Raw genomic sequence first — 16782 nt, forward strand, 5'->3', positions numbered from 1 at the left:
GTAAAGAGATTATTCAGAAACCGACGTGGTTAGAGTAGAGTTACTGTCGTACATAGTGTTATAAATAAATATATTTCGGTAATTAGTGTTTCAACTAAATCAACCCCATCATCGGGGGTAAGAACCCCCAGTACCAAGATAATAGCATGCATCGTTGGCTTCTTTTGTGGTGTCTTCTATTGGTCTATGAACATTGCTTACGCTTACGTTTCTCCTTTTAAGATGATTGTACACATTCCATCTGATATCGGCTTGAAATTCATCACTCTGTTTTTCCATCTTTGTTATATCATAAAACTTGTTCCTAACAATGTATTTTTCCCACCACCAATACTATATCCTCTTTTTTTACTACTTATGTATCTAATTGTTTTGTTTCTTGTAAAGCTAATATTTATGTCAATTCACATTTTTTTATTTCACTAATTACACTTTTCCCGTTTCAGGTGTACCTCTTACATTCCATGTACTCAAGTTAGTTTTATGTTTTTTTATTTTTAAGTTTATATTTTTTATAACATGTACCGTTTGGTTTTAGCATCAAAATTTGGGCGTTTTAACGACATTGAGGATCGGCCATGACAATACAGGACTTTATGCCAAGTGGATGATTGAATACATCTTCGTAAGAAATGACATATCTGGCCACACGTACAAGTAAATAATTTGATTTATTTTATTGTATAGATATACCAGAAAATATTTAGGTTATTCATATAATGATGAATTTTAACACACATATTTATTCCAATCGTAGCTTCTTAACGATTTTTTGCGATGTCTTACAGGAACTGCTTTCACAGTATTTACATATTTTACAGGAGAAAATAAAAACTATAGCGGTAATGAAAAATTATTTTTTACCGATTTTTATTTCTGTTATTCTGTTGTTCAGACGACGCGACTAACATCAGATACCAACTGAGTACTAGTTACTGTTAGTGAATAAATAAATATATCTACGACTACTTAGTGTTTTCCAGTAAATCAACCCCCTTATATGGGTTGCAACCCCGCAACCATTATACTTCATTGTCATTTTAGTTTATGGATACACTCAGTTTTCTCTTTGAAATATTGTAGATTTCCGTGTGGTCGTTGGTTGGGACGAGGAGTGGATGACGGTTCGACTGAAAGGCTTCTAGTTGGTAGTTTAATGTCCAGAAAGGAAGAAGTCGAAGAAATTACGATAAAGTCCAGTGGTGGTAGTTTGGGCAGGTCAACGCCAAGATCCAGATCGCCGGCTATTGCTCCAAGAAGTGAGATGAAACCATCGCAAATTCAACATATGCTAGGTAGATATAAAGTTTTTTCTAGAAACTCTGTATAAACTAAGTGTCACCTGTTTATCAGTGCAATAAATATAACTGAATTCATCCATATTTTTCTTCTATTTTAAGTAATATTATTGTGGTAAAATTATGTGTACTGTATCAAAATATGTATAATATGGCCATATTTTATGACATATATGTATTGATGAAAAATTGTGAAATATGCGGCATATATAGGGTTGCCGAACGAAAACAAAACCGGGCATTATCAGGAACAATATTTTTGAAAAATTAAGCGGCACGTCGATTTTTGATTAAAGGGGGACACATTTTTCCTGTATTGTCGATTCCTGTATTGCCATCACCCAGCACTAGCAGTGGGGATCAAATAAAATATGGTTTTAAAGCCCTTTCACATTAGTCTTTAAATTTTTACGCGTCTGACTGTGGACTTGAGAATGAAATGTTACTGCAAAAAACCGGCTATTTAAAGGGACTTTAAGCAAGGGAAGAACTTAACGATCTTTTTTATGGCTTTCTAGTACATGACACATATAATCGACTAAGAAAACATTTGGTAAAAATATAACGACAAAAAATACAGGCGTGTGCTTTAAATTGTTTATAGCGACAAAATAACACTTGGCCTAAATTAGCATTTCGGGTATCATGTACATAATATTATATAAAAAAGGGTCGAATCTTTATATGAAGGTGTGGAATGCTTTAGGTAGTATCTCTTATAATCGCTTTAAATTATTTTAGTCGAGGAAATGAAGCTGAAAAAATGGCAAAACCTCGCAATTTTTTCGTCCAGCATCGATTTGTACCAAATTTTGGGATTAGGCTCATTTCATCCTCTAGTTTATTTTCTATATTGAGCCGTTGTACGCTTTTCGTTTTTTAAGGGTGAAAACTATCCCTATTTGTAAAAAATTATAAAATAACATTTTAAACTTTAATATTGTCAACATTTGGTCCTTATTAGTTACATAATGATTGTTTTATGCTTTAAGATATAATATCATAATATTTCAACCCTTAAAACCACCCTTGTTGGAGCTATATATACAAAATTTACTTATCCTAAAAGAATCATTTCGGCTTGCATCGATTTACATAAAAATTTGGGATTAGCATCATCTCACCCTGTACTTTATATTCTATATGATGCTCAAGGGCGTTGATTATTTTTAGGGGTGTAAACTACCCCTTATTGTCAAAAATTATATAAAACATTGTAATATGGGTAAAATTTGGTTTTGATTGGTTAAATAGTGATTGTTTTATGCTTTAGGATATAATATCTTAATATTTCAACCCTTAAAAACCACCCTTAATAACATTGCAATTTTTATAAGTAGATAATTATCATTTAATAGATCTATACAGAAAAAAAGTAGAATTAAAGAATTACAAAAACATTTATTTACACAAAAATACGAATTTACAAATATGTACAAATATAAATAGTTTTTTAGTCATCTTCCAGTATACGAACCGGTTCTGTGGTATAATATACATTGAAAATGCTCTAGAAGGGGACTATTCGAATTATTCGCGAAAAAAAAATTCGTTTTATAAACATAGCTTCGTTATTTTTGGCGATAAAAAGTTTTTTAAAAAATGATTTTGTAGGATTTTTGAAGAGCTATTAGACTATGTAAATTAAATTCCGTAAGATCCCTCTTAGTTTTTAATTGGGGTGGGTGTAAAGGGCTCGAATAAGTGGGTGTTTGCTCGTAAATAGAGGTTTTAAACAGCTATATCTCGCTAACTATTCACTGTCATGAAAATCTAAGCACAAGGAAATTTTAGTTATTAAAAAAAGCTACAATTTAGTAATGTATAATTTTTTTCGTATTTCCAGTATTTTCGGAGATATTTTGAAGAAAAAGGTGAAAAATACGAAATTGCAAAAAATCTATTATTCTTTAAACTCCAATTTTTCTAAAATTAGGCTTTTTAAATAGTAGTCCTGTCGCCAGGGGGGGGTACAACGGCCTCCTTTATTCAGATGGACTTACCCAAGTTTTTTTTATGTATTTTGACCCGTAGAACACGAATTTTTTGGGTAACAGGTGATCCGGATGTCGATAAGATTGTTATAGACAAAGAACTTGAGGAATTACATAACAGCGATTTCTCGCAAAGCAAAACATTTTTTTGTATTTTTTGGGTCATTTTAAGCAAAAAATGTTCCGACAACTTTTTTCGTATGATGCATAGTTTTCGAGATAAACGGGGTTAAACTTTCAAAAAATCGCAAAATTGCAATTTTTGAACCCGAATAACTTTTGATTAAAAAATAAAATAACAATTCTGCTTACCGCATTTGAAAGTTCAAGTCAAATTATATCGATTTTGATTATTTGCATTGCTAAAAATTAATTTTTTTATTGTTAAACAAAGCTATAAAAACATGGTGTTTCCCGTGCCTAATACATGCGTTTTAACGAATGCTACGTAGAAATTGCATCGCTTGCACTTGTAGCTACTCTACCTACTCGTTCGATTTTAAATGAGAAATCATTGAAAACATCACTCACGCACTAGGTGTTTATAGCTTTGTTTAAGAATAAACTAATAAATTTTTAGCAATGCAAATAATCAAAACCGATATAATTTGACTTGAACTTTCAAATGCGGTAAGCAGAATTGTTATTTTATTTTTTAATCAAAAGTTATTCGGGTTCAAAAATTGCAACTTTTCGATTTTTTGAAAGTTTAACCCCGTTTATCTCGAAAACTATGCATCATACGAAAGAACTTGTCGGAACATTTTTTGCTTAGAATGACCCAAAAAATACAAAAAGATGTTTTGTTTTGCGAGAAATCGCTGTTATGTAATTCCTCAAGTTCTTTGTATATAACAATCTTATCGACATCCGGATCAACTGTTACCCAAAAAATTCGTATTCTACGGGTCAAAATATATAAAAAAAACTTGGGTAAGTCCATCTGAATTAAGGAGGCCGTTGTACCCCCCCCCCCCCCCCTGGCGACAGGACTATAGGTCAAACTTCTTGGGTGTATTGATAATATAAATATAAAAGGACTTACAGCAAGGTATCGACCAATTTTTAATTAGGAGAGTAGTTAGGGGGTTGTTATCACTGATTTTTTCGTAGAGAAAAGGGTACTGACCTTTTTTTGATCATATGTCGCTCAATTTTTATGCTAGAAACTTTTTATTATTATTTTTTAAAGATCTAATTGCATACTTGAAAAAGATTATGTAAGTTTTCCTCGAAAAATGCAAAGTTTTCCCGTTATTTGGCTTTGAATATTTCAAATTATGCATTTGACGAAAAAAGCTAACCTTTAACATGCCGTATCTCGGTTTGTATTGGTCGTAAAAATATTATAGAAAAATAATTTGGTTTGTGTTACTAAAAGATACAATTTTGATATCTACAGTTTTTTTGATTAAATACATATTTTTCGAGTTATTCTCAAAAAAACTTCTAAAAAAGTCGATTTTTTCGTCGAAAAACTGCTACTTTCAACCGCGAATAACTCGAAAATTATTAGTTTTGCGAAGAAAATGTAAAAAACATTTTTTTCTTAGAATTACTTTGTACATCGACTTACTTGATTAAAATGTAATAAAAAATTCCCATCCCCGAGATGGGTTTTAGCGTACAGCGGCATGATATAGAAAATGATCCTTGGACTATTCCCTACCTTCTGTAAAAATTTCAAGTAAATCCATGCTGGACGAAAAAACTGCAAGCCAAAATGCTTCATTTCCTCGACTATTTGTTTTAGACCGACGGATCGGTGGCAATGCAATATTATGTAAATCGTTTTACTTTATCGTACTACATACGTAGTATGAGTATAATAGATAAAGTTATAGGATCGTGCAAAAATTTTTTTTCAGATTTCACTTTTTTTCGACGTTTTGAGTCCTCCTGAGTCTAAAAAGCAAATAAAAACGCTGGACGGAAGGGCCGCCCGAGAACTTTATCGTGCCGATCTATTATCGTTATGGTACTAGATATTGGCATTCTATAAAAATAACAAAGTTACTCGTTATTTTGATATTTTAGAAACACCTACTGTACTTAAAAGTATTTTATGGTTCTACGCATCATTAATTCCTGCATTTGAGAAAATGTTCGATGCCATATTTCGGGGACACACTATAGATGTGTAGATTATTGCATAAATCAATAGAATATTATAGTCATACTTTCATTTCAAATTAGTTCATTTTTCTGAGAAATTAATAGTTTACAATATTTGCATTTCATTCTATTTCGATTAGGCCAGTCAATGCGCGAGATTAAGAACAAGATATTATCTCCAAATTCTATCCTACTGCATGGATTTTAATGAAATTTTGGGAGTAGCCCAATCTCCTAATTCAAAGTCTATCCTATATACTATGGCGCTTTTATCATGGGGGAAGTTCCCACCACTTCTCAGGGGTGAAATATTTTTATTTTCGAATTACATGGAGAAAAAGGAAGATTTTTAAGAAAATTTAAAAATTCATTCTATAATTTGATCACATTTTTTAAAAAAACCATTCATTTTAAACCCGTTTAACTTTTTGAAAGTAGAAATAACACTATATTAAAAGGTATTGAGAAGAAAAACAATGCATTTAAATTATGGTGGATGGGGAGTTAAATGTATATACTTTTCATTTTTCCTTAAAGTACATTAGTCATTATATTTTTTGCACCATATCTCGCTTAGTTTGTAAGTAACCGACATTTAACGGTGCTCGTTTTAAAGGCCTTTTCAAACACTACAAAAGGTGTTGGTAGCATTATACACCTAAAACCTACCGTTCCTCTGTTATTTCAAGTTGAATACACCAATTTGAGCATGCACCAAAAAACAAACTATTTTCACCTACCATATCTCTTTTTGTATTATAAATAGAACATTTACGAAGGAACGAATCTCTTTATTATTTATAATCTAAAAAATGTTTTATATAGAGTTTTTAGTTCGATGCATAGTTTTTAAGGTATTCACAAAAAATCCGTCCGAAAAGGTGTCATTTTTCAATGAAAATGGCCAATTTTCAACTACGCATAACTCAAAAAGTATTGAGTTCTCAAAAAAAAGTATAGACCAGTTTTTGCTTAGAAATAGGTTCTTCAGCCACTTCCGTGCTTATTTTGACCAACAAATTTTCCACCCCATTGAAGAAGTGGGAACCGCCCCAAGATAAAAGCGCCATAGTATATAGGGTAGATTTTGTTTCTTGAGCTATTCCCTACTTACTGTGAAAATATCAAGTACATCAATGTAGTAGGATGGAATTCGGAGCCAAATACCCTCATTGACTGCTCTACAATAATGCTCTGCTATGAACGCGTGAGAGAGGACACACATAAGATTATGGCTACGGCTCCACGGGCTGGAAATTGACGCTAGCAGTAGCCGTAAAAGGAACTTAAGGTTCAGCGGAACGGAATAGGAATAGCCGAACTGTACCGACTACAGAACTTGTGCGTAGTCGGTTCAGTTCGGCTATTCCTATTCCGTTCCGCGGAACCTTAAGTTCGTTTTACGGCTACTGCTAGCGTCAATTTCTCGCCCGTGGAGCCTTAGCCTATAGCAAAATTTCTATTTACCGTAACTTTTCGAGTTTTTGAGCTATAGCAATAAATTTGATGTCATTGGAAAGGTAATTTTGCATTCTTTCAAAATGTGTTAAAATATACAGGGCGTATCAAAAAAATTAAGATTTTTTATTCATTTCCGGTTCAACCGGAAGCCATGTTTTTGGTAAAATTTATTGTGATAATAGATAATAAAATACCATATATGTCTGCAAAATTTCAAATTTTAGTTTCTATTAAGAAGGAAGTTACGGGCACTCGAATATTTTTTTATAAAAAATTCATAACTCCCCTCCTATGGGGAGTTAAGATATATGACTAATGTCATTCAATTTACTGATAGGATATCAAAAATATATCAAAAAATAAAAAAATTCCTTGGAGCCATTTTTGAGAAAATCTAGTTCAAATTTATGTCAAAATTTGACCCCTTAAATATAGGCAACCCGTAACTTTTTCTGAAAAACGATAACATCTTTCTTATAGCCCCATCTTTAGGCTATATAACGACTTTTTCAAATTAAACTTATCTTCAAAAACTTTTGAGATAGATAGGGAAATGTGTCGGGGGGGCGGTCGGCCATGTTGGCCGCCATTTTGAATTTGGAAATGTCAAATTCCGTACTTTTATTTACCTATCGATGAGCTTACTTTGAGTTGAATTTCATTTATTTCTGTCAAAATTTGCAAAAATGGGCCCTAAATAACCCCCCTATTTCGGCCCCCCTTTGAGAGATTTTTTTTAAAAGCTTAGTTTCTCGACAAAATTCTCTTAAACTTACTCATACCGAATTTCATCAAAATCGGTCCAGTAGTTTTTGCTGGGCGGTGGCGACATACGTACGTACATACTTCCGACATGTTTTTTTTATTTGCTTTTTAGACTCAGGGGGACTCAAAACGTCGAAAAAAAGTGAAATCTGAAAAAATTTTTTTTGCACGATCCTATAACTTTATCTATTATACTATACTACGTATATAGTACGATAAAGTAAAAAACATGTCGGAAGTATGTACGTACGTATGTCGCCACCGCCCAGCAAAAACTACTGGACTGATTTCGATGAAATTCGGTATGAGTAATTTTAAGAGAATTTTGTCGAGAAACTAAGCTTTTGAAAAAAACCTCTCAAAGGGGGGCCGAAATATGGGGGTTATTTGGGGCCCATTTTTGCAAATTTTGACCGAAATGAATGAAATTTAACTTAAAGTTAGCTTATCGATAGCTGAATAGAAATACGGAATTTGACATTTCCAAATCCAAAATGGCGGCCAGCATGGCCGACCGCCCACCCGATACATTTCCCTACCAATCTAAAAACTTGTTAAAGATAAATTTAATTTGAAAAAACATTTATATAGCCTAAAGATGGGGCTATAACAAGAATATTATCGTTTTTCAGAAAAAGTTATGGGTTGCCTATATTTAAGGGGTCAAAATTTGACATAACTTTGAACTAGATTTTCTCAAAAATGGCTCCAAGGAATTTGTTTATTTTTGGACATATTTTTAATATCCTATCGGTAAATTGAATAACATTAGTCAGATTTCTTAACTCCTCATAGGAGGGGAGTTATGAATTTTTTTTAAAAAAATATTCGAGTGCCCGTAATTTCCTCTGTAATAGAAACTAAAATTTGAAATTTGGCAGACATATAGAGTACTTTATTATCTATTAGCACAATAAATTTTACCCACAATATGGCTTCCGGTGGAACCGGAAATAAAAAAATCTTAATTTTTTAGGTATATTTTTACATATTTTGAAAGAATGTAAAATTACCTTTCCAATGACATAAAACTCGTTGCTGTAACTCAAAAACTCGAAAAGTTACAGAAAATAGAAATTTTGCTAGAATCTTGTGTGTGTCCCCTCTCAGGCGATCATAGCAGAGCATTATTATAGGGCAGTCAATGAGGGTATTTGGCTCCGAATTCCATCCTACTACATCGATGTACTCGATATTTTCACAGTTAGTAGGGAATAGCTCAAGAAACAAAATCTACCCTATATAATATGGCGCTTTTATCTTGGGGCAATTCCCACCCCTTCAAGAGGGTGGAAAATTTGTTGGTCAAAATAAGCATGGAAGTGGCTAGAGAACCTATTTTTAAGCAAAAACTGATCTATACTTTTTTTTGAGAACTCAATACTTTTTGAGTTATGCGTAGTTGAAAATTGGCCATTTTCATTTAAAAATGACACGTTTTCGGACGGTTTTTTGTGAATACCTTAAAAACTATGCATCAAACTAAAAACACTATAAAATTTTTTTAGATTATAAATAACAAAGAGATATGGTAGGTAAAAAGAGTTTGTTTTTTGGTGCATGCTCAAAGTACTCATGCTTTTGTAGTGTTTGAAAAGGCATTTAAAACGAGCACCGTTAAAATGTCGGTTTATCTTCAAACTAAGCGAGATATGGTGCAAAAGAATATATGACTAATGTACTTTAAGGAAAAATGAGAAGTACATACATTTAGCCCATCATCCACCAGAATTTAAATGCATTGTTTTTCTTTTGCAATACCTCTTAATATTTAATATAGTGTTATTTCTACTTTCAAAAAGTTGGACGGGTGAAAAAAATAAGATCAAATTATAGAGCGCATTTTTAAATTTTCTTAAAATTCTTCCTTTTGCTTCATGCAGTTCGAAAATAAAAATGTTCTATCCCCGAGAAGTGGTGGGAACCGCCCCCATGATAAAAGCGCCATAGTATATAGTATATAGGATAGACTTTGAATTAGGAGATTGGGCTTTGGGCTACTCCCAAAATTTCATTAAAATCCATGCAGTAAAATGCAAATATTGTAAACTGTTAACATTGTTTATATAGAGAGATAGTTGGTCAGCCCAATAGGTAAATATTCATACCTATTCTGTAACTCATTTCGATGATAGAAGTCAGTAAAATCGAATAGAAGTGACCAAGTCGAATAGAAATAGTCCAAATCCGTATTCCATAACTACTTCGGAATCTCTACAATCGTAATGTGAATAGAAATCACTTCGACAGCATTTACCCTGTCGAGATGAGATTCCAATTATCGGAATTGTGGTTAACGCAAGCGCATTTTGTTTTGTTTTGACGTTTATATTTTATATATAAAAATAATTAATTACATACTACTTATTTATAATTATTTATAGTATTTGTACCTTTTTTTAGCTGCTTAATTTTTAGTCTGTGGTGTTATTTGTTTAGAGAACTATATATATTTCATTTAGACATGTTGTACGAGTATGAATAATTGGACCTAACCTTATTTATTTGCTACTTGGCGTCTGAATGTTTCCCATTCACATTGTTGCCATATTTTGTTCGTATATTTCTTGTACAATTGCAATCAATGGTATAATGCACAAGAATAGCTTGATAAATAAATATTATACCAGTATACTTGTATATTTATCAGTCAACGCTCATAGCCTGAACAAATTATAGAAAAGATGCCATTTTTGGGAAAAGTTGTTTAGCAGTTATTTCAACTGAAATCGAATCTTAAAGATTGCATATTATTAGTAATATCAATTTTAAATAATTTATTAATAATAATGAATTAATAACATCAATTTAAATATCTTTGATTTAAAAGCATTTATACTTCTTATCTTCACTTATCTTTTTTATTTATCAGTTTATCTTCTTTTTTATATCAATTTTAATTAACTTTAATTTAAAACCATTTATCCTCTTTTAAACTTTTTGCATCCAGTATTTACACGAATATTTTATTTACTTCTCAAAACTTTGAGGATAGTATGAAGAAAGTATGAAAACATTGAGGAAATGGCAACGGTGTCATATCTCAAGTAACAAAATAGGTCACAGAACACAATTTCGCTGGTTACTGCGCGGCTGCCACCTCCTCAGAACCGCGTGAAATAGAAGTCAGAGATTCCGATTACGATATGAGTTACAGAATACCGATCCAAACACAAAAATGACGCGATAGATATCAAACATTCCGATTTTGGGTAATTACGATTCGACTTGGTCATTTCTATTCGATTTGTTAAAAGTTACAGAATAGGGCTGATTGTTTGATTCAAATTGAGACAGTCACCAGATGTCCTGACAATTTCTGTCAGGGTCGCAACGTTCAAAATGCATAGACCCCAAGTTGGATACGATCCTATTCACAACACCCCAACTCGCATACATATTAAGAAAAATAATTATATATGGCAGAATATATTTAGAAATTGAATTAATGATGGCATGCTACTATACATTATATACAGGGTGTCTGCGTAACTTGGAACCATATGGGAAACTTTTTTAATATCAATTTTACGAAAAAAAGTCATTCTTTATAAAGTGCTCTGCATAGTCTAAAACCTAATATGCATTCATCAGATATCAAATTTTGTCAACAGTATACGAAGTATGTCAAAAAATATAAATTTCGCTCAAGAGCAAACTACCTTTATATTTCAAAATATCAAAAAATTTTATTATGAGAAGTTATTTGTAATTAAAAACCATATTCAAATATGCAATAACAGCGTTCTACTTGAAAAAAAAAATTATGAAATTTTCCTAAATTACCGATTCCGAACATCATTTTTATTTATTAGACATGTAATAACTCTTTTATTAATAATTTTACGAAAAAAAGTTATTCTTCATAAAAATCTGTGCATGGCCTAAACCTCAAGATGCAATCATCAGTTATCCAAGTTTGTTAATTTTATACGAGGTGTGTCAAATAATATGAATTCTTTCTAAATTCATATTATTTGGCACACCTCGTATAAAATTAACAAACTTGGATAACTGATGGTTGCATCTTGAGGTATAGACCATGCACAGATTTTTATGAAGAATAACTTTTTTTCCTAAAATTATTAATAAAAGAGTTATTACATGTCTAATAAATAAAAATGATGTAAAAATGGAATCGGTAATTTAGGAAAATTTCAGAATTTTTTTTTTCAGTTAAAAGGCTGTTATTGCATTTTTGAATATGGTTTTTAATTGCAAATAACTTTTCACAATAAAATTTTTTGATATTTTGAAATATAAAGGTAGTTTGCTCTTGAGCGAAATTCATATTTTTTGACATACCTCGTATACTGTTGACAAAACTTGATATCTGATGATTGCATCTTAGGTTTTAGACTATTTAGACTAAAATTGATATTAAAAAAGTTTCCCATATGGTTCCAAGTTACGCAGACACCCTGTATACAGGGTGTCCCGAAAAGATTGGTCATAAATTATACCACAGATTCTGGGGTCAAAAATAGATTGATTGAACCTCACTTACCTATATACAATAGTGCACACAAGAAAAGTTAAAGCCCTTTGAAGTTACAAAATGAAAATCGATTTTTTTTCATATATCGAAAACTCTTAGAGATTTTTTATTTAAAATGGACATGAGCCAATATTATGGCAGCAACATCTTAAAAAAAAATTAAAGTGAAATTTGTGCACCCCATAAAAATTTTATGGGGGTTTTGCTCCCTTCAACCCCCCAAACTTCTGTGTACGTTCCAATTAAATTATTATTGTGGCACCATTAGTTAAACACAATGTTTTTAAAACTTTTTTGTCTCTTAGTACTTTTTTGATAAGTCAGTGATTATCGAGATATTTTGAATATTTGTCGAATCCACCACATATTTGTATATGGTTAAGTACGATTAAAGACCTGTTAATAATCTGAAAATTTATTTTTATAATTTACATTTTTAGGTGTATTTTGAAAAAGAAGCCGCATCTCGATAAAAGGTGACTTATCAAAAAAAGACTAAGAGGCAAAAAAGTTTTAAAAACACTGTGTTTAACTAATAGTACCACAATAATAGTTTAATTGGAACGTACACAAACATTTGGGGGAATTAAAGGAACAAAATCCCTATAACATTTTTATGTAAATATATTAAAAAAGAAGCCGCAACTCGATAAAAACTGGCATATCGAAAAAATACTAGGAGGCAAAAAAGGTTTAAAAACGTTGTGTTTAACTAATGGTACCACAATAATGAATTAATTGGAACGTACACAAAAGTTTGGGAGGGTTTAAGGGAACAAAACCCCCATAAAATTTTTACGTGGCGGACAAATTTCAATATAATTTTGTTTTAAGATGTTCCTGCCATAAGAATGATACATGTCCATTTTCAATAAAAAATCTCTAATAGTTTTCGATATATTGAACAAAATCGATTTTCATTTTGTAACTTCAAAGGGCTGTAACTTTTTTTATGAGCACATTTGTACTAAGGTAAGTTAGGTTCAATCGAACTATTTTTGACCCGAGAATGTGTGGTATAATTTATGACCAATCTTTTCGGGACATCCTGTATAATAGCATGACATCATTAATTCAATTTCAAAATATATTCTTCCATATATATTTATTTTTCTTAATATGTATGCGAGTTGGGGTGTTATGAATAGGATCGTATCCAACTTGGTGTCTATGTATTTTGACGTTGCGACCCTGACAGAAATTGTGGGGACATCTGGTGACTGTCTCAATTTGAATCAAACACATTTTCCTATTGGGCTGACCAACTATCCCTATATAAACAATGCTATTAATTTCTCAGAAAAATGAACTAATTTGAAATGAAAGTATGACTAATATTCTATTGATTTATGCAATAATCTATAGTGTGTCCCCGAACATTTTCTCAAATGCAGGAATTAATGATGCGTAGAACCATAAAATATTTTCAAGTATACAAGGTGTTTCTAAAATATCAAAATAACGAGTAACTTTGTTATTTTTATAGAATGCCAGTATCTAGTACGATAACGATAATAGATCGGTACGATAAAGTTCTCGGGCGGCCCTTCCGTCCAGCGTTTTTTCTTATATGACAGGGTCTTGAGATAATAAATTTGGGACGTGTGGCTGGGTTTTTCAAAAATGTCGCAGTTCCTGATAATGTATCTGTTTCGTTTTCGTCCGGCCACCTTTATAACTGTAATTGGAACTGGAATTTGTCATAATAATGATAAGTACCCGGTTTTCCTACATGGTTATTTTGCATTTTGTAGGTGACTGTGTAAACAAAATCATCAAGTGGCATCATAGAAGAACATCAGAACGGCATACAACGCTAACAGCCCTTCTTTGTAGTGACAACGGCCTAGTTTTCTGTCTAGAAAACGTTTTTCTACTTGGTTTCAAATCTGCAAGACTTTTTATGGGAAAACATTATCTTTGGGACTACTTTGGTAAGTTGTGCAATAAAAGGTGCCCCCAGTTAAGATAGGCAAAATGCCGTCTCTCCCTATTTTTTGTAGACTCGTGGGTTGAGTGTACATAACCTCAAAATGCTTTTTTTTCGAAAAAAAAGCGTGTGACTTTGTTTTGTAGATGGCTGCAGGTTTTATTTTGTGTATTTTATCAAAAACTATATTTCTAATTCGTTTCCAAAGTTTTCAGGGTGAGGTGTGTATCTTCAAACACCCAAAAACTGTAAATTGGTTTTTTAGGGGTCTTTGGGAATTTTATAGACTTAAAAATAAATCAAATCAAGATTTTTTACAGATTATATTAGTTACTTCAAATTATATAACCTATAAAAATCCTTGATTTGATCTGTTTTGAAGTCTATAAAATGGAAAAAAATCCCCAAAAAAACAGTTTCTTGGGTTTTTGAAGGTGGCACAACTTAATAAAAAATCTGAAAAAAATTAGAAATATAGTTTTTGATAAAATACACAAAAAAATAAATTTGACCTGCATCCATCTCTTTTTTTTTTTCGAAAAAAACAATGCATCTTGAGGTTACATACACTCAACCTACGGGTCTTTTTTTAGTCAAGATTGGCGTGTTTTTGAATGGCTCAATTGTGCGTGTGAATTATTTGAAATTTTTAAATTGATTGCACCCCACCTAAAAAACAAAATAAAAACGAAAAAATTATGTTTTTGGCGGGGGAAGGGGAGTATTTTTTAATCACATACACTCACCGGCACAAAATTCCGCCACCCAAAATTTTTGATTAAGTTTGACAATCTATAACTTTATTATTTGTGCTCCGATTTTCAAGATTCTTGCATCAGTTTGTAGGTACATGTTTTGGTGTCGTTCGTTATTATTCCGGTAACAACAAATGCTTGCTTAGATGGAATTATACGGGGGTTAATGGAAGCGTTGTAATTTCTCCTAACTTTAAAAAATTCTGTGGAAAAATTGAAGGGCTGATTTTGTTTCATACTCCTTTTGTGTTATTGCGGAGGTATCACTAAGGTTTTGTTTTTTGAATTATCCGAATATCTCTTTTATTGTAAGAGCTGTAAATAAAAACTTGCTTTGAAGGTTTATTTCATTAAAATTATCAATCGCACTAAAATTAACAAAACAAAACAAAATTAACAACAAAACAAAACAATTCAATAGCGGGTATGTTTACCTCTTGCAGCAACGACTGCTCGCAAGCTGTTTGGCATCGAATAAAGATGTGTTATCCTTGCCTGGGTAATAGCTCGATATTCCTCTACGAGAGCCATAACTGTACCAAATTTTCTGATGGCCTAGGATGTCAGCGAATAACTTTTTTAATTCATCCCATAAATGCTCAATAGGATTGAGATCTGGGCTGCTTGCGGGCCATTCTAATCTTATCAATCCAACCTGTATTTTATGAGTCAATCAGTGTTTTTATTTACAAAAAATGGTACAGCTCTTACAAGAAAAGAGATATTCGGATAATTCAAAAAACAAAATTTTAGTGATGCCTCCGGGATAGTATGACAGGACCACGACAGGACTATGAAACAAAATCAGCTCTTCCATTTTTCCACAGAATTCTTTAAAGTTAGGGAAAAATACAATGCTTCCATTCACCCCTGTATACTGCCATGCAAGCAAAATTTTTTTGTTACCGGAATAATACCAAACGATATCAATACATATCCCTACAAAGTGATGCAAGAATCTTTAATAAAGTTATAAATTGTCAAACTTAATCAAAAATTTTGGGTGGCGGAATTTTGTGCCGGTGAGTGTAGAACGTAAAAAATTAAAAGAAATGAATTCTGGGAATTTTGCCTTAACGGGGGTACCCAATAATTGTCATATTAGTTTAAAATATTATTTCAGTACGAGTCAAAGAACAGTTTGAGATGGAATTACTGGAAGAAGTATCTGGGAACCGGACGCATAGTTTGGAGAGAAATCATCAGGAAACCGTAGCCGTTTGGAGGTGTTACTGCCATCTTATTGAAGAAATAAACCAGACTAGTAAGACTCTTGGGAAAGATGGAAAATTTCAGCAGTTTATTTGTCTCAGTGTTAGGTAAGAATTTATACTTTAACCTTATACCTGACGAAAATTAATGAACATAATAATTTATGTTATACAAATATACGTAAAGTATAGAAACACAATAATATCTGTGACATCCCGTATGATATAGTAACAAAATGTATATTAGATGGACCAGCGATTTAAAATTTTATTTTTTCGATGTTGCCAAACGTACAGTTTCAGAAATATACGGATACTATGTGTATTTTTAAATGGGACCACCGGTATTTTTTACAATCTTCTGTTACAGTTTTTTATTGCTGATACAGCATAACCTATTAATGGCCAATATTGACCATTAATATCCAGAAATTAGAAAAAAACATTTTTATTTTGTAATTGATATTGTTTATTAACAGAAAGCACTTAAAGAAAAAAATAAAAATGGTGTTCAATATGACAACTTTGTCTTTAGAAACAGAAATCAATTCTTAATGAAAATTCATCTAAGACTTTTTAATTTTCGCAGAAATTAGTGCTATCTCTTCTTTAATGTCAGTTCAGTTCTTGGATAGTCTGTGGCCTATGTACACACACTTTGCTTTTTAAATATTCCCATAAAAAATAATCTAGAGGTGTCAAATCCGTAGATATTGCTGGGCATTCGATAGCACCCCTTCTTCCAATACAACGTG

General features: G+C 31.9%; 1 protein-coding gene across 1 annotated transcript in view; it reads left to right on the top strand.

Moving 5' to 3' along the window:
- The window catches only part of LOC114337350 (DENN domain-containing protein 5B), an 83804-nt gene that overhangs the window by 47523 nt on the left and 19499 nt on the right, over nucleotides 1-16782 (top strand). The window contains exons 15-18 of the mRNA XM_028287758.2: nucleotides 539-657; nucleotides 1084-1295; nucleotides 13886-14065; nucleotides 15940-16135. Of these exons, the coding sequence (XP_028143559.1) occupies nucleotides 539-657; nucleotides 1084-1295; nucleotides 13886-14065; nucleotides 15940-16135 (707 nt within the window). The remainder of the gene's footprint in view (nucleotides 1-538; nucleotides 658-1083; nucleotides 1296-13885; nucleotides 14066-15939; nucleotides 16136-16782) is intronic.

This window comes from Diabrotica virgifera, chromosome 5 (genome assembly GCF_917563875.1).
Source record: "Diabrotica virgifera virgifera chromosome 5, PGI_DIABVI_V3a".
NCBI lineage: Eukaryota > Metazoa > Arthropoda > Insecta > Coleoptera > Chrysomelidae > Diabrotica > Diabrotica virgifera.